At 41.9% G+C, this 20,299-nt stretch overlaps 1 protein-coding gene across 1 annotated transcript; it reads left to right on the top strand.

Annotated features, from left to right (window-relative positions):
- Positions 1–6,914: 6,914 nt before the first annotated feature.
- On the top strand, positions 6,915–9,382 carry Mcm5 (Minichromosome maintenance 5). Its single transcript, XM_065216871.1, has 2 exons — positions 6,915–7,207; positions 7,267–9,382. The coding sequence occupies exons 1-2, from the start codon at positions 7,047–7,049 to the stop codon at positions 9,311–9,313; spliced, it is 2,208 nt and encodes a 735-aa protein (XP_065072943.1). The 5' UTR covers positions 6,915–7,046; the 3' UTR covers positions 9,314–9,382.
- The last annotated feature ends 10,917 nt before the right edge of the window (positions 9,383–20,299 follow it).

The raw sequence follows: 20,299 nt of genomic DNA, 5'->3' as shown, positions 1-20,299 counted from the left end.
AGCCAATTAAAAATCGTTAGTTTCGTATTGATTGTTGCTATCACCATGGAGCATCTTAACGACTTCGATTTGGCTGATGATGTTGCGTTATTAGCACAACGGCCCTCTGATATGCAAAGTAAGCTCAATTACCTAACCGAACGCTCATCTGCGCCGGGTCTCACCATCAACGTCAACAAGACCAAATCGTTGGATGTCAACATGGGCAACCCTTCCAACTTTACGGTAGCGGGGCATGCAGTGGAGAAGGTCGAAAGTTTCCAATATCTTGACAGCCAAATAACGTCGGACGGTGGGACCAAGAGCGACATAGATGCACGAATCAAGAAGGCTAGGCGCAGCGGGTAAGTCACTTTGCCACTTTGTGTATGTGCTTATTGTGTTACCAGTGTGTTTTTGGGTGTCGGAATATGTTTCATCGTGTTGACCAAGCTGTCAAAACTTCAACCGAAAAAATATATTTACTGGCACTATTTACTATTTACAGATCCTCCTGCGACTCCTTTGCTGTTGTTTGTGTGCAGATTAATTCATAAAACGAGCATTGGCCCTCGCACTTGAGGAGGAAGACGAAATGGGCGCCTAACCTGACGCCTGATGAAGTGCTCACTCTCAAGGGCGCCTTGAGTCAGGCTGAAATGCACAACTGGTTTATGAGCAGTATCCTGGAAATACCGAAAAATATTTATGGAAACGAAAGGAATAGGCTCGTTTCCCGTCACGTCTTCATCGTCTTCTGATTTGTGAATACGGCTAGGCGGAAGCGAATTTCAGAAGCGACAACATTTCTACCATTTAGATTCTGAAGGACTTTATTACGAAGGAAGCCACCAGGAAACGGATCAAGCTGTAGAGTTCAACCAGTTTTTTTTTTCCTCTGTTCGGGACATAACACCACTGCGATCAGTAATTTGATCTATTGTAGTATATCCCGTGTCCTTAGTTTAGTGCATGTCGTTTTACTCCATCACTATTGAGAAATGATGAAGTATTCGGTTTTGATACAGTTGTCATTCTTGCCTTCATCGCACGGAATCGATTCTAACTGAAAGGTTCCGCTATTTATACCCTTCGGAGTGTCGAAACACCCTCCAAAGACGCGCCCCTTTGTCAGTCAAAATTGGATTCCTTAACAACAAAAACAAGCTATGAAACCGATAATGACCATGCATCAGAACCCTAGTCTTAACCACTTTAAACTAGGGAACAACGAATAGAAGATTAGGAATCACATACATAGGTGAATACTAACTAACTCATTTTTTCCTTGTTTCAAGATCATCCTCGGTCCAGGCAACCCGAGGACTTATCACTATCAACAAGACATAAAAAGTAACAAGGACTAAGATGTGTTCCTTTGATTACTGAAAAAAAACCTGTTCCCCTAGTTTGAAGAAATCAGGACTAGGAATCGGTGGTAGATCTTACATCCCGTAACGTACCACGAAAAGGTGATCTACTCACGTTACGGGGCAGTTCAACCAGTAAGTAACAGCTTTCAACAAATTCGATTTGATTGATAACAGCGTTGTCGCCGCCAAAAGCTACTTTCTTCTCCGGTTAGGGAGAGTCTTTCGCTTTCAGGTTAGACACTGTTTCTCGATTCTAGGAGCTACTTTTTTCCCCGGTTAAGGAGAGAAGTTTTCACTTCTAGGCCGAAAGTTCTTTCGGATTCAAAAAAAGAGAAGAATCTGGAGTAACCTATGAAACTTAATTTTATTCAACAAAATTGTACAAAGTGATCTTACGGCTACGTGTTGCATTAGCAACTTATAATTATGTAAAACTTTTACATGATTTGTCCAGGGTTTTACATATCCCTTTCAATACCGGACTTTTGACCTAATTTTGCCTATTCTATTAGCTAGGATTTCGATCGCCCTTGAAAGGGTAAATTTGTGTTATTTGGATCTTATATACTATGCCCTCTCAGATCTGGGATTTCTCGGGTTATCTTGTAAGTTTATTTCTTTTTGTAACTCAGATCTGATATGGCTCTACAAATAAGAATGAGACATTTGTAACGTTTAAACATTATAATTATATCCTTCGTTAAGGATAAACAGAGAGGGAAAGCTAAACGTAACCTAGATGCGCAAGCATGCCATGCGTGGGCGTGTTTATCCTACTTGAACGCAGAAACGTTCCTAAGTAAATACTGCAGTTAGATTATGTAAAACGAGCTCTCGCTCCTTTTGCCCTACTTTTCATTTCATATTCTTGGCCTTGGTATCAACGTCAGCTAGGGCTATGCAAACGGGATGCAACTATGTGGTTATCTTATGGTTTTGGTTTTAAATTAATTGCCTCGCGGTAACATTCCGGAGCCCGTAAATCCTTCTAGGTTTACTTATATATGATCGTTATTCCGCGAGTGTTTCGTCATTTACTTTGTGTATCATTCCCACAAAGCAATCTTTTTTAATGATAGTTTCAACATCTTGGTGTTTCAACACCCGTTTTGATGCTACTTGTTCTTTTTTATTGTCTTCATTTGAAGAAGCTTCTCCTGGCGGCTCAACATCCATAATAGCCAATTTGACTACTGGTCGAGTGTATTCTCCAGAGGCTGTTTTCACAACAGCCGATCTTACCTGACCATCCTTGCCTACATGTGTTTTCAAAACAACTCCCTTTTTCCACTTTGCCTTTTGATCATCTTCAGCAATCATAACGATGTCTCCTTCCTTTACATTTTTCACAGCTTCCGACCATTTTGATCTTTTGGCTAATGAAGAAGGTATTCGTGTAACCACCTATCCCAGTAAGTTTTAGCCATAGACTGCACTTTCTTCCATTGTTGTCTAGTGGCCTCTGCCTTCGACACATCATTCAATGATGGTTCGGCACCGCCGGCACAACCAATTAGGAAGTGGTTTGGAGTGAGTGGTTCGTCATCCGTGGCATCTAAAGATATTTTCGTCAAAGGTCTACTATTTATTATATTTTCGATTTCTGTTAATAACGCACGGAATGTGTGTTCTGGCATAGTTTGATTTGGTAAAAGACTTTTAACTTCTTGAACCAACCTTTCCCATGCTCCACCAAAGTGTGGAGATGATGGAGGGTTGAAATGCCATTCAATTCCTCTTGACGCAAGTCTGTGCTGAATCTTTTTTAGTTCATTGTCAGCTCCTACAAAATTAGTACCGTTGTCGCTATAAAGGAATTTTATTCCGGGTTTGCTGCTGAACTAATATATTTCCATTGTGATTCAACGGTGCTTTCGAGGATTTCACTAACACGGTATTGAACGAATTGTTTGAACTTTCTTAATTCAGATTTGATCCAACTTATGACTGTTTTTGAATCGGACCAGTATATAACCTGGTCTATTTGTAGTCTTAATGCTCTCTGTACTGTATTAGATAATCTTGTCCCTAATACAGCAGCTTGTAGTTCTAAACGAGGTATTGACATTATTTTCGTGGGAGCAACCTTTGATTTGGCAGCAACAATCGTTACATCAATGCCGTCTTTGCTTACTGTTCTCATATATATAACAGTAGCGAAAGCGTTCAGTGAGGCGTCGCAAAAAACATGAAGTTCTCGACGTATCACGCCTTTAAAATAAGAGTAACATCTTGGGATTTTTATCTTAGATAAGGAAGACAATCTATTAATCCAGGTTTGCCAAGTCTTATTTATGTCATCGGGAATTTTATCATCCCAGTCTATACCACGTCGCCATAAATCTTGCATTATTATTTTAGATTCGATTGTTATATGTGCGATTAACCCAAGAGGATCATACACACTCATAATAAAAGACAACACTTGTCTTTTTGTCGGTTCCAACATTACTAAATTGGGAATGTTGATTTTAAATGTAAGTTTATCGTTTTGCGTGTCCCAATACATACCCAGGACCTTTTCATATACATTTTCGTTATCATCCAGTTTCACTTCCTTTATTGGAGAGATTCTATCATTTGGTAATTGCTTCAAGCAGGACTTCGAATTTGATATAAAATTCCTTATTCGGAAGTTAGCTTTATCATGTATCTGAATGATGTCTGATACAGTTTTTACAGCTTCTTTTACTTCGTTGAAGCTGTCTAAATAATCATCTACATAGTGATTTTTAATTATAGCCTCAACTGCTTTAGGTCTTTCATTTATGAATTGTTTAGCATTTTCATTCTTGACAAATTGCATACAAGCTGGTGAGCAAGTAGCTCCAAAGGTCATTACTTGCATTTCATAGATGTCCAATCTTGTATTAGGTTGCTTTCGAGATACCATTCTTTGTGATTCTCGATCTTCTTTTCTGATTTTCACCTGATGGAAGGCCTCCTGAATATCCCCGGTTATTGCTATTGGACCTTCTCTAAATCTCATCTTTATATCAAGAGCTGACTCTGTCATGTCAGGTCCTGCTAATAATTGTGAATTTAAAGAAACTCCATCAATCTTAGTTGCCGCATCAAATACCATTCTTGGTTTAGGCGGTTGTTTACTTTGGTTGATAGTTATAAAATGAGGTATGTAAAAGGTTCTCGCAGTCTCAATCATATACTCATCAGGACTTAACTTTTTAAGATATCCTTTCCTTACATACTCATCAATTTGTGTACTATACCATTCTTTTAAAGAAGAATCCTTCTCTAATTTCTTTTCTAATAACAGAAAGCGATTCAGAGCCGTAGAAAAACTATTTGGAAATTCGACCTTATCATTTTTCCACAAGAGACCGATTTCGTAACCCTTATCAGTTGGTTTCCATGTTTCTTGCATAATTTTTAGAGCGCGTTCGTCTAATTTTGATATTAATTCGCTCTGAGGTACCTTTACGCCAAAGGCTTCTGTAGAGAAGTAATCTGCCATTATCTCCTTCATTGTTTTTTCTTCTTCATTCACCTCATTCATTACAAACACATGATTTTTGTTTTCGGTGTTATTTCGGCTGGTACCGAATATAACCCATCCCAACTTTGTTTTCTTGGCAATAGGTTCAGAAAATCCACGCGATCTTTCTTCAATACCCTTAAAGAGATATGCATGTGGTAATCCTAATAATATCGTTGGGACTGCCTTATCGTAAGATTGCAGTTCTATTCCCTTTAGATATGGGAACTGTTCTTGTATTTGTTTTGAATCAATAGATTGCATGGGTAAAGCCAGTTCATTAATTGTACGTAAATCCTTAAGCAAAAACGATTTCTCGTTTTCACCTTTGATATGTACTTGAACGGTCATACTCTTAGTTTCTTCTTGGACCTCTCCGTTTGTCCAAGCTATAGTCATAGGCTTATTAAATCCTGAAATATTCAATCATTCAACTACGCTATTATGAATTAAGCTTACCGATGAACCTGAATCGAAAAATACGTGAGTTTTTAAACTGTCTTTTCCGTTGTTCAAAGTAACAGGCAAAATTTGATACATTTGATGCATAACGGCTATGCAGATGCAAGCATCCGCACATGCCGCTTTAAAAGGTAATGCTAGGCAGTCGAATTGTACCACAAATGAAGCCACGGGCGGTGCAAACTTTCAATAATCCGTCGTTCCGATCGCAGCCCGAGCCAATGATCTGAGGATTCAACCCCAGGTATTTACCATTACCGCATCCAATGTTCAGCAGGACGGACCCGTTACTAAGCGATTCCAAGAACCTTGGCCACGGCGAGTGCCTCCAGCTCCAATTGGGCAGCGTTCTCTTTGATACGATCAGATCTATCATTCGCTTCTTGTTGATACGTATCACACAGAGAACTAAACTGGCAACGGCAAGGGCCGTCATTCAACTTTCTGAACGTAAACGATACTCTTTATTCACGTTTCCTAATTGTTAGGCTGTCATTCAACCTTACCGTATCCATCTTTCTCAGCGTTATTCCATCCGTATCGACTTTCGCCAGACATTACGAGCAGAGACCTTCGGGGCAAATCCACATTCAAGTGTTGTCCTGTGGTGTCCCGAAAATCCATTACTATAGAGCTTTCTGACGTTTAATCGGTGCACACTACTGTATCATTTAAAGCGAACGAGTGCAAGCAAGAGGGAAACAGATTAGTGGGAAAACAAACCGTCCATTCATCCATGTGTGCTAGATAGAGAAAGATGATTAAACGTCAAAAAGGTCTATATCACTTCCGACGGTATCGAGATTTGCCCATAATCCTTGTACTCAATCGTACCAATCTGGGGTCGAATCGTTGTAACTGTAAACAACAACAACAAAATAATAATCGAATGTAAACATTATTTTTATTGGTGCCAGAATTGAATAAAAATGTGCTTATCATACGGGTGGAAGCTGGTGGAAGGGTGTTTGAAGTGTGTCGAAGTGTGTTTCTGTGGGTGTTAGCACAACCCTAATAAACGTGTACCATATACTGACGATATCTTAGATGGTGCGACCATACCACATAAAATTGGGATGATATCCCGAATTGGTGGTTAGGCGCATCTTATGGTTATTGTTTATGCGGGAATGTGGCAGAGTGACTTACCCCCTGTTGGGTACAGAATTAGGTTAATTTGAAAATTATGCATTTGTCAAATTTAAGAGAAAATTCACCAAATGGAACACAGCCTAAGGGTTCATTCAATGTTATGTAATGCAAGAGGGGGTGAGGTAGTCTGGAAATATGTTAATCACCATGTATTGAGTATAGAAAAAGTGCGTGACATGAGGGTGGGATGTATTAAAAAATCAACTTTTTTTGCGTTACATAATATTTCAACGGTGTACGAAGTTGTTTTTGCAAAAGCCGATAGGCCCTTTTCAATTGATGGTAGAATATTGTGCGCCGGCCTTTATACTCTGCAGAGTAGCCGTCAATCGACAAATCGGCTGTTTTCACTTCCTCCAAATCGGCCGATGACATTTCGGTTGCGCGCCAAAATAACGCAAACAATCCAAGAGCCCGGTGGAGAGCAAGCGCGCACTTACAGTGAGATTGGTTGGATGTTGAAATCGTGTTTCGTGTGTGGCTGGAGTATTTTGTTAAAATATCTACAATTACCTGTTAAATAGTGCAATCTGTTCAATTTTGTGTTCCTTTGTGCGAAAACTATTTGCCGAGCGTGAAATACCATGGACGGATTCGACGATGTTGGTGTATTTTTCTCCGACAACTTCGGCGACGATGGGCAGCAGCAGCAGAACTCGAACCAGATTAATTTGCAGCAGCTGAAGAAGAAGTACCGGGAGTTCATCCGGACCTTCTGCGAGGCCAATTTCAGTTATAAGTATCGGTGAGTATTCCAATCATGATAAGTAGTGGCAAATAGTAATTGTAAATCAATTTCGACAGAGACACCTTGAAGCGGAACTATCTGCTGGGACGCTTCTATCTGGAGGTTGAAATCGAAGACCTCGCAGGCTTCGATGAAACGCTGGCGGATAAGCTGTACAAACAACCGACGGAACACCTGCAGATTTTTGAAGAAGCGGCTCGTGAAGTTGCGGATGAGATTACCTCCCCAAGACCGGAAGACGAGGAGCACGTACATGACATTCAAATTCTGCTTACTTCCGGTTCAAATCCCACGAATATTCGTGACATGAAATCGGAATGTGTTTCGCGGTTGGTGAAGGTTGCCGGCATCATCATTGCTGCGTCGGGTATCAAAGCAAAGGCGACCAAGATTTCCATACAGTGCCGGTCGTGTAGCAATGTGATTCCAAATCTGCCGGTCAATCCGGGACTGGAGGGCTATCAGCTACCGAGGAAGTGTAACACCGAACAGGCTGGGCGTCCAAAGTGCCCAATGGATCCGTATTTTATCATGCCGGATAAATGTAAATGCGTTGATTTCCAGGTGCTGAAAATGCAGGAGTTGCCGGATTTCATTCCGCAGGGTGAGATTCCTCGGCACATGCAACTGTTCTGCGATCGGAGCCTGTGCGAACGGGTGGTCCCAGGAAATCGAGTTCTCATTCATGGTATATTTTCGATCCGCAAGATTGGAAAACCGAGCAGACAGGATGGACGTGAGAAGGCCATCATTGGAGTTCGTGCTCCCTACATGAGGGTAGTCGGTATTACCGTGGACAGCGAGGGTATGGGTTCTATCTCGCGATTCACCAACATTACCACCGAGGAGGAATCGACGTTCCGTAAGATGGCTGCCAATCCGAACATTTACGACAGTTTGTCGGAAAGTTTAGCCCCGAGCATCTTCGGATCGCAGGATATTAAAAAAGCCATCGTTTGTTTGCTGTTTGGAGGATCGCGAAAGCGCATGCCCGACGGATTGAACCGGAGAGGTGACATAAATACCCTATTGCTGGGAGATCCTGGTACTGCCAAGTCGCAGCTTCTGAAGTTTGTGGAAAAGGTATCTCCGATTGCGGTTTACACTTCTGGCAAGGGATCCAGTGCCGCCGGTTTGACTGCGTCCGTTATTCGGGATCCTGCAACACGCAACTTCGTTATGGAAGGTGGTGCCATGGTTTTGGCAGATGGAGGAGTTGTCTGTATTGACGAGTTCGATAAGATGAAGGAAGATGACCGTGTCGCCATTCACGAAGCCATGGAACAACAGACCATTTCTATCGCCAAGGCCGGAATTACAACTACTCTGAACTCTCGCTGTTCCGTCCTGGCTGCTGCCAATTCAATCTTCGGTCGTTGGGACGATACGAAGGGTGAGGAGAACATTGATTTTATGCCAACGATATTGTCTCGTTTCGATATGATCTTCATCGTGAAGGACGTCCACGATCAGGCCCGAGATATCATCATGGCCAAGCACGTCATGAATGTCCACATGAATGCCAACAAAGCTACCCTGGAAACGCAGGAAGGCGAAGTGCCTTTGGCTGTGTTCAAAAAGTACATCAACTACTGCCGAACCCACTGCGGTCCTCGATTGAATGAAGAAGCAGCGGAAAAGCTGAAGTCCCGGTACGTGCTGATGCGGAGTGGCGCTGGCGAGCATGAACGTCTGGCAGACAAGCGCCTATCCATCCCAATCACCGTCCGCCAGCTGGAAGCCATCATCCGTATTTCGGAGTCCCTTGCCAAAATGCAACTGCAACCGTTCGCAACGGAAGCTCACGTAACGGAAGCGCTCCGTCTGTTCCAGGTGTCCACACTGGATGCGGCCATGTCTGGGTCGTTGGCCGGTGCGGAGGGATTCACCACGGAAGAAGACACGGAAATGTTGAACCGAATTGAGAAGCAGCTGAAGCGACGTTTTGCCATCGGATCGCAGGTCTCCGAGCAGAACATCATTCAGGACTTTTCCAGGCAAAAGTATCCGGAACGGGCAGTCCTGAAGGTCATTCACACCATGATTCGGCGGGGAGAGTTGCAGCACCGAATGCAGAGGAAGATGCTCTATCGGTTGTCCTAACGTGCGGATATTCTACACGTGTACCTTTCTGTTTATCTGTCATCGTTTGTATTTTTTTAAATTCCACATAATTTTAGCAATATAGGAAACGATCGTTAATTGATGATTTTCTTGAATAAAATGTGAAAAAATAGATTGCGTAATGTTATTTCTGAATTCGAAGGTCGTTTTCGGCTGTCAAACTATGATCAAGACGAAACTTCCGAAACCCCCGGTGCATCAGAAGCTTTTGGACCTTCATGAACTCTTGATACTTCTACAACTACCGGAGTTGCCAACTCCAAGAAAACCGAAGCCCCAATAGTTTCGAAACGTTATGGAAATTCCAGCATTTTCTGTAGTACTGGAAGTTTCATCGGAGCCCCAGGTAATTTTTAAGATCCTCTGAAATGCTTTCCATAGCGGTCCCTTGCAGACGTTCATTCTCGCTGTTTCAGGAGTTCTTGAAGTTGTACAAGCCTCTGGAGTTGCAGGAATATCCGTACTTGTTTGTCGCAATTCAGGGAATTCTAAAGAACTCTAAATACTGCCAGTACTTCTCATACTCTGAACTCTAAGAACTTCTGGAATATTCGATACTTCCAACTGCATAAACAGCAGGAACTTTTGAATGTCCAGTAACACTTACTTTCTCTATGAGATGTACAAATTTCGGTCCCGCACGGTACACTCAAAAACGTACAATGATCAAAAGAACAATAGAAATTACGAATCATTAAGAAACGTAAGAACTTGCAGAACTCCAGCAACTCTTGGAACTCAAACTTTAACAAATATTACATGTACTCTGAGAATGTTCCAAACTTCCACGCTCACAAGAACTGATGCACTCCCAGAACAAAACTCTAGAGACTTATCTTCTGACTTTCAAAACATTCCGGCGCTCGTTAATTTTCAAAACATCCCACGAAGCTCTGAACTGCAGGTACTTTTCGATCTCCAGCAACCCCAGCACGAACTCTTTGGAATGCTAAGAAATGTTGGTGCTCTTCGGTTACAGGACAGTGATAGCCTATAAAACTCATTTAGTTCCAGCGACCATTAGAACTTCTGGGAAGACCGATTCTCTGAGAAGTTGCAAAATTTCCTGCAGAACTCCTGAACTTCAGGAACTTGAACAAAGCCTTAGAATTTCAAAAAAGAAATCCAATACACTTAGAGCTTCCAAAACTTCTTCAAGGACATCTGGAAGTCCAGCAACCCGCAGAACTCTTATAGGAACTCCAAGAATTTAAGAAATTCCGTTACGCTCTCATCCAGAATCAAAACTTTCAGCAGTTCTCAGAACTCTAGAAAACTTTCGATGTTTAGCAATACTTAGAACTCTTGGGAACACCTATACATTGTGGTACCTACAACCATAAGACCTGTGACGCCCTTAGAACTATAGACCTATTTGACGTTTAATCGTCTTTCTCTATCTAGCACACATGGATGAATGCACGGTTTGTTTTCCCACTAATCTGTTTCCCTCTTGCTCGCACTCGTTCGATTTAAATGGTGCAGTAGTGTGCGCCGATTAAACGTCAAAAAGCTTTATAGAAGCTTTTGACTCTTCAGCAACAGTTAAAACTGTCAGAACTCCAGGAACTTCCAGCAGCCCCTCCTGAGAACAACAACTGCAAGAACTTTAAAAATGTTGGAAACTTATGAAACTTCAGATCCTTTAAATTCTAGCACTCTGAGAACTTTCAAAATATCCAGGTTTTTCTCGATTTTCAGTAACCCTTAGAACTTCCAAAAACTTTCCAAACTTCCATGTCCACATGAAGTGTAGGACCCTGGTGATAATATAAGAACTATGGACTTTTATAAACCCAGCAATCCGTAGAACTCCACACTATTCCGGTATTCTGGAAATTTTCAAAACATCCAGTGATGCTTAGAACTCCAGGCACTTCCCGATCGCCAGCAACTCTTAAAATTTTGGAAAAATTATGCTATACTACGACTACAGGAACAGCGGTAACCCTTACTACTTCTGAAACTTCTCCAAAGCTCCAGTGACCTATGGAACTTGCTAGGAAGATCGATACTTCGCGAATATTCAAAAACCTATTTAACTTCCGGACTTCTGAAATTCGAACGAACCCTTATAATTTAAAAAAAAAAATGCACTGAGAACTTCTAAATTCTACCAGTCATTACAGGGAACGGCAAGAAATTCAGATACTCTGAAAACTATCCCAACTTCAATGGCCACAAGAACTGCAGGATTTGTGTCACATTGAGCACCTAAAAGAACTTTTAAAAGTTTGCACTTGTGTAACTTCAGCAATCCTTTTATAGGGTGTCCTAGAAAGTATAAGCACCGACGAACCGACATGCCACTGGACCATTTCGTTTACCCGCAATACGATTTGTCAAATGAGCGATTCGATCAGGCAAACGGGCGATCAGATCTGTCAAACGAGGTGAGACGCAAACCAAGTCAAAAAGTTTCGATTAGCCCGGCCTCCGAGCAATTCGGAGGATTCATCTCTTTGGGCACGTATTGCACATTGTATAGTTTGTACCAAGCTACCGTGTCTTTTAAGTAGTGCATTGACGCCAAATCGGACCGAAATAGTACTGGGCCATCATGTTAACGGATCATCGGCCACAGATGCCGATTCCAACACTCCCGAACGTACATTTCAGTGTTCATTGTCTCGGTGCATCGTCTCCTTCGTCGCAAATGGCTTTGACAACTTGCCACACTTACATATCGCTTACCAAACCATGGCCTTCTTTCCAAATTTTTCGGTAAAAATGAACTTATCGGCATCGTCAACTTCCTGACCATCAAGGATTGTGTGTTTTATTGCTCTCCCGGAAGCGTCTTGTGTAGTCAAATTAGACATAAGTTTCATGGTCCATGATAACACACGCCAATTTTTCACACAGCAGGCTATCATATAGCTTCCGAGCCCTCGGTTTGACAGATGCGGCTTGTTTCTGACTCCGTTTCAGCTTCTTCTGCTTCTTGAACGTTTTCAGTCCGTTTCTTGCCATTGCACGTTGGACGTAACTCTTGGACGTTCTCAGTTTGTTAGCCAAATCTCCGAACAGAGGCATTTTTCTTATTGACGAAAGCTTGGGTGATCTTCCGGTTCAGTTTTCGGTCCACCGGTTCCGGTTTACGGCCAGATTTCAATGTGTCCTCCAAGGTAACTTCTTCAACGAACTTCCCGGTGGCGGTTCGGACTTCTCCCATACTTATTTCCTTCATTTTCGCCAACTTCTTTACTGATAGGTTGAGAATAGTGCACCATTTGTGCACGATCTGTTTGTGTTTTTCGGGGGAATGCCTCGCATTTTGATTATTTTGTAAAAAAAAAGCACTTTGCGCACATAAACTTGTTGATAAGTAAACAGTAACACACATTGATGAACAGCTGATAAACTTCATCGGGGTAGAAATGACGGCAAGTTGAAAGTGTGCTTATACTTTCTGGGACACCCTATAACGTAACGCATGGAGGGAGGAGGGGATCGAGCTTGCGTTACTTATTGTTACATAGGGTGGTTAATGATAAATTTTACGGAATACCAATGAAAATGAAACTGAAACCAGGGGGGGGGGATGAGTGAGATAGCATTACGTAATTTTAGGGGGAGTCTTGTCAAGCTATACCGGTCGCGTAGCGAAGCGTTGGCAGGGTTTCGAGAGCCAACTTGAAACGCTTTTTAATTCAGCCACCACTAACTTGTGCGTTACCATACGTTACTGCTTTTTCTAGCCCAGACAGAAACGTTCGTCGCTCTCTTGAGCACAGAAAAACTTTTCTCAAATTCTAGAAATTCTATCGAATTGATAATCCGACTTAGCCAATCAGGAAGTGACACATGTTGGCGCAATATCGCGTGATTCCACTGAGGACTACTGGAAATCTCGCACTCGAAGATTAGGTCATTCGCAAATCGACGTTTAAAGTAGTGAGACGAATATCAGGCATTGATAATAGGGGAAATGTTGGCTTCGGCAATACCTTAACCTATTATCGTCAGGGGGTAAACAACGTCCTTGAGAGCTCAATTTTGGCATGTGGATACATTGTGTTTCAGAGCATCTATTGGCCAAATTTGAGCGCTCTAGGACTTTGCTTATCCCCCTGGCGATAATAGGTTAAGGTATTGCCGAAGTTAACATTTCCACTAGTTAATATTGCTAAAGAAAAGTGTGTTAGAACAACCTAAAACAGGTTGGCTTATAGACTGGTGGTAGCTTAGTGGTGAATATATTCACGGTGATTAGGCCTTTCGATGCTAAACAGTGGTCCAAGCCTGCGAGCTTGTGCTACTACCATCAGATAAGTGTAGTGAGGCCAGAACCTTTGAACAAAGATTTTTATTCCGGACAGGTCAAAGCCTACGTAGTCGTAGTGTGACCCTTCCGGCGAGCTTTCGTCGTCCGCCTGTCCTACGAGCCATTGTTCGCCGAACAACACGCGACTACGGTCGCGAAGCTTTACCGGCACCATCGCGCTAGCCCGCTGCAGACCAATCCGCTGTGCAGTGTAAAGTGTGAAGGCACGCGTTATCGGCAACCGATGCCATCGTTTATCTAACGGCCAATTTGACAGTAAGGCAGTGGGCATTTCCGACGATCGACAATTCGGTCGCGGTCTTATCCGGTAAGTGGCCTGCCGCTATCCATCGATCGAAAGTAAGCTCGGCAGCAAGGCTGTGGCCATTATCATCGATGGGTCGCCCGACTGCACTCCAGTCGCACAGTAAGTGGACTAGCCACTATCTATCAATCGGCCATCCGGCCGAAAGCAAACTCGGTAGCAAGGCTGTGGGCAGCGCCGCGAACACCTACGTTGATCGATCACCCGACCGTACTTCATCAGCGACCGTCAGCACCAGCCACCAACAACACCATCGCTCACCTAGTAGCAAAATCAACTGAGGTTACGTATCAAGGTCAGATTAGGAGCTTGAGCTTGAGCTTGAGCTTGATTGACCGCCCACGGTTGCTACTCTGTTATTGCCAGATCAGCTGTAATTACACAGAGAACCAATAGACGATGCTTGGGACTAGCAATCATCCTCAATGTGTAAAAACTGGTGATCTTAAATTAGGCAATACCAGCGCCGGCCGCGCCCGAACACAGGTCAAGAAAGGAATGGGAAGGATTGTGTTGATATGACACTCGCTTTGATGGAAGCCGAGAACACCTCTGCACTTCCACGAGGAATCACTGGGATGTTGGATAAGAGGGTTGGGTTTGCAGCAGGGTTCGTTTTGGTAAACGATAAGCTGAATTGATTTCCTACACACAAAGAAAAATCGTTGCTCAAATTAAAAAATACATTGATAGAATTAAAAGTATGCATTGGTTCTTTTTGGTAGAAAGCGGTTCGCTTTCGAAACAAAAATAGGCCAACTGTCAAATCAAAAGTTGCCCGGCCACTGCTTTTAAAAGTTAAAACTTTCAAATTGAATTGTACTTCTGTCAAATGAAAAGCATAACAGTGTTTAAATTAAAAGCAGATTATTTTTGATTCAAAATAAACTTTTGGCCTGAAACTTTGGTATAGTTAGGATAACATATATGTCCTTTTAAATTTAAAAACAAATACTTTCATCATTATTACGTCCGTTTTCATTCCAAAATCTTATAAATATTCACTTAAAAGTTTTTATTATTTGAAATAAATGTACAAAACTATGTTTATTGATATTTTAAACAATCAATATTAAATATATGATGTTGAATTTCCTTCTCCCGAGTGGGGAAAACTTCACATCGCATTGTACAGTGTCTCGCCCGCTCGCTCGCCCGTATGATCCCAGGAACTTTTTAAACTAATTCCAGTAGATTATGGATCAACTTTGATCGTGTTGCGGGTGGACTCCTCACGCTTCCCATGGTCATTCAATGGAAAAAAAGATTTCGAATTTTAACGCTACTTCCACCTGTTTGCAGTCAGAAGTGTATCCGTTCCAATTTGCTTGTACAAGGTGTCAACAATCTGCTCAGCCTTGACTCCTTTCATCAGGAGTTTGCGTATCAGCTGTGCTAATTCCGTGAACAATCGGACCTGGTGCTAAGATAAAACAAATAAAACAAATTCATAATAAACCTTATCAAATTTCAACTCACCTAACATTCCCTGCTGCAGCGGAAAATCATAATTTTTCCAAGGATTTCTCGCCTCCTTCTTGTGGTTGCTTATGACGTCAAGTAAAATTTGGCGGTAAAAATAGGTTGTGCTGCCAAGGCTGCCAACAACTTCATTATGAAGAGGTATTTTTGACTTTTATTTTCAAAAATGAGCTTTTAAAATTACGAGTCGAAAGTGAAAGAAATATTGTTAAACCAAAAGAAATAATTTTCAATTTGAGTTTTTCGTAGTTAAAACTACGAATTTAGGGAAACTTTTAAATTGAAATTGCATTATTTTTATTACAACAATTTTTGTTTTTTGTGTGTAATGATCATATAACGCGAAAGAGCTTGGGACTAAACCCACGGTCTTCGGCTCAGTAAGCAAAAACGTTTGCCACTAGGCAGACGAGCACCTTTTTAATCACCGAGTTGCTGTTATTACCATGTAGTCATATTAACAAATAAAACGATTGACGAATCTTGAATGTGGATGGGCCTGAGATTAGACTCATGATGTTCTGCTCAGTAAGCAAAAACGGTTGCTCTAAGGCCACCGAGCCCCTCATATCACATAATACCGTTGCTCAAATTTGTGTATCCATTCAAACCCGGAACCAACGACAACGAGTTTCGCAAAATACACGATACACAAGCGATTTTACAATAAATCTCTTTGATATGTAAGGACCTGGGACCGCGTTTTTCTGCTCAGTAAGCAGGCCACTGTAACCGACGATCTTTCAAATCCGAAAACTAAAAACTACGAAAAAGTACTTAGGCCTTCATTAAGTTCCACTTTCACGCGACGTTCAATGACAGGGTCGTATCCAGGATTACATCTGAAAAATCCAAATCTGGCCAACGCCCACCTAAACCTGTTCTAATTCACCTGAAATGACTAACGAATGGAAGACTTTGACTACCCAGCCATGCAATAGTCTCACTCCGTGCCTTATGGCAACTTGATGATTCTATTGCGCTCATCTTTTGGCACCACCCAGGGGAGACTTGGTCCTGTACCCAATGCTTAACTTATCTCCATTCCACTCAGCTACTCGCAATTTCTTGTGATATAGTGGGCGGAATATTATTATATGAGACAATTCAATGCAGACGTCTTTCCAAATTTGGCAGATCGACAGCTAATCGGTGAGTTACCACGATAGTCGCTATTCAACAACTCGCAACGTCCCATCGTCAACGCCTGCTATGAGAATTTCCCATTGCAGACGCCAACGAAATGATGTCATCGAGCTATCGATCAACTACCCTGGTTATCGCCTGGTACCTTATAGCACGATGCTAGGAGGCGAACCGGAAGAATCGATGAGCTACCTCCCCCCGTATCAAGGTCAGATTAGGATACTAGATTAACGAGAAACTTTTATACGTCCACACTACTAATCCTCTAACTCAAAACTACACATGTGTAACCTAGAAAGATATTCTGCAAAGCCAATGAATATAAGTCAATTTTATCTTGCGAAATCCCTTGTTTCCTATTTTTAACTCTATCAACCTTTTGGTGACGTTAGTTATTTGGTTTGAGAGTCTTTTGAGCTTGGTCTCGCGATCGTTAGACCCACCCTGAGTGAGTTAGCGGGGTGGACTTTAAAACGCGCATTTCCGCATCACGAGGTATGTCCCACTTCTGTTACCGATCCCGGTACGCAGGATATTCACGGAACAGGCGTTCCAGAAAACAGAGGTTCCGTATCTTTTCGTTTGGTCTTGCACGTTTTTTGGGTCTGCCACGGAATCAACATGTTAAATTGTGACATAAGGGATCCAAAATCCGGATTTTTTGCGTTACGTAATTTGTGTATCACGCCTAATAAAAAACACATTTTTAAGAAAAATCCAATATGGCAGCCAATTTTTTGAATACGCGAATGGAAGCCCTAACTTTCCCCTTTACAACGGTATGTAAACATTAGGAGTTTTGTTGAGAATATTGAAGAAATGCTTGAGCCCCTAATTAACGAGGGATAAATCAATTTGATCATAACCGACCTTTTTTTTCTAGTCTGATAACTAGAACTACTGAAGGAGAACAAACAAATGTATGTTTTAGAACCCCGTGCAAAATGTAAACTGGTTTCAGCGAGAATTGCTCATCAGTGTTTGTATCCGGCAAGACGACTGAAAATCTGTGTATCTTGTGTATTGAGCTGCTACGTTTTTCACGCTGTGAACACGTCCAATATTCGAATGAAAATGCGGCTTCGGCTCGTTTCGTTTGGTTTTTGATGTCTATGATAGTGATGCATGCACGTATTTGGTAGATTTATTGCTTTTGCCTAAGCTTGACATTTTTCAATTTTTCAATAAAATATAGTTTTAAATCGATATTTTTACTACTAGAATCAATTGTTAGAGAGATTTATGATCGATCGTGGTGAAAATCTCGGCAGTACAGAAAGAAGTGGGTGGATTATAAGCGTTCAAAACCTAACCATTTGTCGCTATACTTTAGTTTTTCGTACTCGCAAGGTGTGCCTCCATATTGACAACCAAGACGTTGCCCTACGCCTAAACTGTCTACGTAGTTTATGAACAGTCCCTTACTAGCTTTATCTAAATGCGGAAAATTTTGAGCATTTTCTACATAATTTAAACTAGTAGGAACACCCCAGCAGGCCAGTCGGCACCGCCGGGATTGTCTGAGGCATAACATCTCTGATCATGCCTTCCTTCGAAAGGGAAGTAAAGCCGTTGGTCCCCGGTTCATGAGTTGATGGGTCGATAGGTAGGGTCCAGGTGTGGGAGCTGCCTCCCTGGCGTCGGTAGTATTGGTGCTCAGCACGGAAAACAAGATCGACGGAAAACAAATCAAGGGAAAAACTAATAAACTAGTAGGAAATGTTCGAGCTCACTACAGGAGGATACATTCTGGTTTTTAGAGAATGGTGTTACTGAAGACGTCACATACAATGGATTTTTTTTTTAAACTACCCTTCTAGTTTTGCACATTTTGCACCAACCGACCTAAATACATGCACTTTGCGGCGAATTCAAATTTAGCTTTTAGAACCAGAGAAGGAAAACTGAAAGCGTCAATCAATGCAACAATGCAACGTAAAATTCAATTAAAATTTCCTCTATTCACTCTCTATTCTTGCACACGGGGTAAAAAAAAACCTTGTGATTGTTACCTATCTGTGAATAGAACGGGCCACACGAGCTAAATTGCTTGCTGGTGACGATGCTAAGCATCGCTTGTGTCATCATCCGGTGTGCGATTTGAGCTGTCGTCAAATTGTCTGTTCAAAAGAGATTTGTAAAGCCCCTGTAAGGATACGACTATTACGTTGGTTGTCAATTTTCTATTCAGAATTTCCGTCGTTGCACAAGTTGCAGTAACGAGTACTAACTTGCCGGAATAGAAAAAGATGGTAATGAAAGTAAATTAAAGAAACGACTGTCTAACGATCATAATGGGCAAATTTATAGCGTACTAAAATGCAGACGGAAGATGCTTAAAAAGCGCATTCCACGTAAGATCCTGGAACCACATGCATCCATCCCTCTAGTTTCGGTGCTTTCTTTCAACGGAAAATTCCCCAACTAGGTATGCACCATTGCACGATACGGTGGCCTGTCCCGTTTTAATGCCAAGGTTAAACTTGTTCTTTCTGGCTCATTAGAAGCCGGGGGAATTTCGGTCGCTAAATTTCACCTTATGCCTCGATTCCGCGGACTGCGTCCGTCAACTCTGAGCGCGTCAATCATGGCTTGTTTGCTATTTTTTCACATACTCACGTCACTCGTGCCCCATCTTTAACACGTTTTTTGATTTTCTGTTGTTGTTGCTACTGCTGTCCCAAAACCCTCCTGCGTCGTTGTTGTTGTTGTTGTTGTTGTTGTTACTGAGCTCTCGATTCTCTCTGACGTGGGTGCGTCGGCGGGCATTGGACTACATTAAGAAGACAGATGGACAGATCATTGCCTGCTGCGATATACGCGCGTACTTGTCGTTATGAATAGCTAAACCTGAGCTATCTCGCCGCCACGCTGTCCACCCGTCAATTGCAACATCAACATCATAGGGAGTATAATCTATAGTAGAGTTGAGAGGAATGTCGATTGGCGCAAAAGTACGCAAAAAGCCGCGAAATATTTGCTGTTTTTTTTTGGAGGGGTTGTGTTTTCATTTTTCATTTCAATTTGGGATAACGACGACACGCGTTCTCTTTCTTGAGATGGGGCATCATTGCCGTAGCGAGTGGGAATGCTAAGGGGGCCAGGTCCCCGCTAGAAGAGGATTATTTATCGTATTTGGGCTTCAAATTATTTAAGATGTTAATTGTTTCTTACCTGCAAGAAGCATTGTGGTTTTTGAAAAAGTTATCAGCTGTAGAAGATAGTTTTTGATTTAATTGATGATCGAGAACTTCAAAACAGCCCCATTAGCATTAGGAAAATTACAAGAACTTTCAAGGTGTTCCGAGGAATTATGGGATATTCCGAAGTGCATTTCAGGGATGTTCCGAAAACTTCAGCGGCATTGCGGGGTCTTCAGGGATGTTTTATGAATATCAGGAAAATTGCTGGATCTTAAGAACATGTAAGAAACTTTAGGGCATATTGTGCTAACATCACCCAGAAATCTCTTTCTTGCGGAATATTTCCCCAAATTCTCCTTGAAATTTCTTTCGACTATTCCGTAAGCCCTCTGGGTTCCGACTTTCTCCAGAAGTTTCTTCAATCTACCTTAGGAAACTTCTTCCAGCATCTCCAGAAAGTTTCAAATAAACTTCTACCGGATGTATCTATCGCATTCTCCCAGAAGTTTATTTTATCTGCCTCTGGAAGCTTCTCCGTAGGTATTTTTTTTCTTAGAAATTTTTTTCAAACTTCCTCCAGAAGTGCTTCTTCATTCTTTCTC

This window comes from Ochlerotatus camptorhynchus, unplaced genomic scaffold, assembly GCF_037179485.1.
Source record: "Ochlerotatus camptorhynchus isolate MF236.1 unplaced genomic scaffold, CSIRO-AGI_Acam_v1.1 ptg000070l, whole genome shotgun sequence".
Classification (NCBI taxonomy): Eukaryota; Metazoa; Arthropoda; class Insecta; order Diptera; family Culicidae; genus Ochlerotatus; species Ochlerotatus camptorhynchus.
Note: the sequence above shows the minus strand (reverse complement) of the source record. Positions and strands in the feature narration are given on the sequence as shown.

Coding starts and splice junctions, on each gene's coding strand:
- Mcm5 (XM_065216871.1), top strand. CDS start 7,047: ATGGACGGATTCGACGATGTTGGTGTATTTTTCTCCGACAACTTCGGC. Junction 7,208..7,266: donor AATTTCAGTTATAAGTATCG/GTGAGTATTCCA, acceptor CAATTTCGACAG/AGACACCTTGAAGCGGAACT.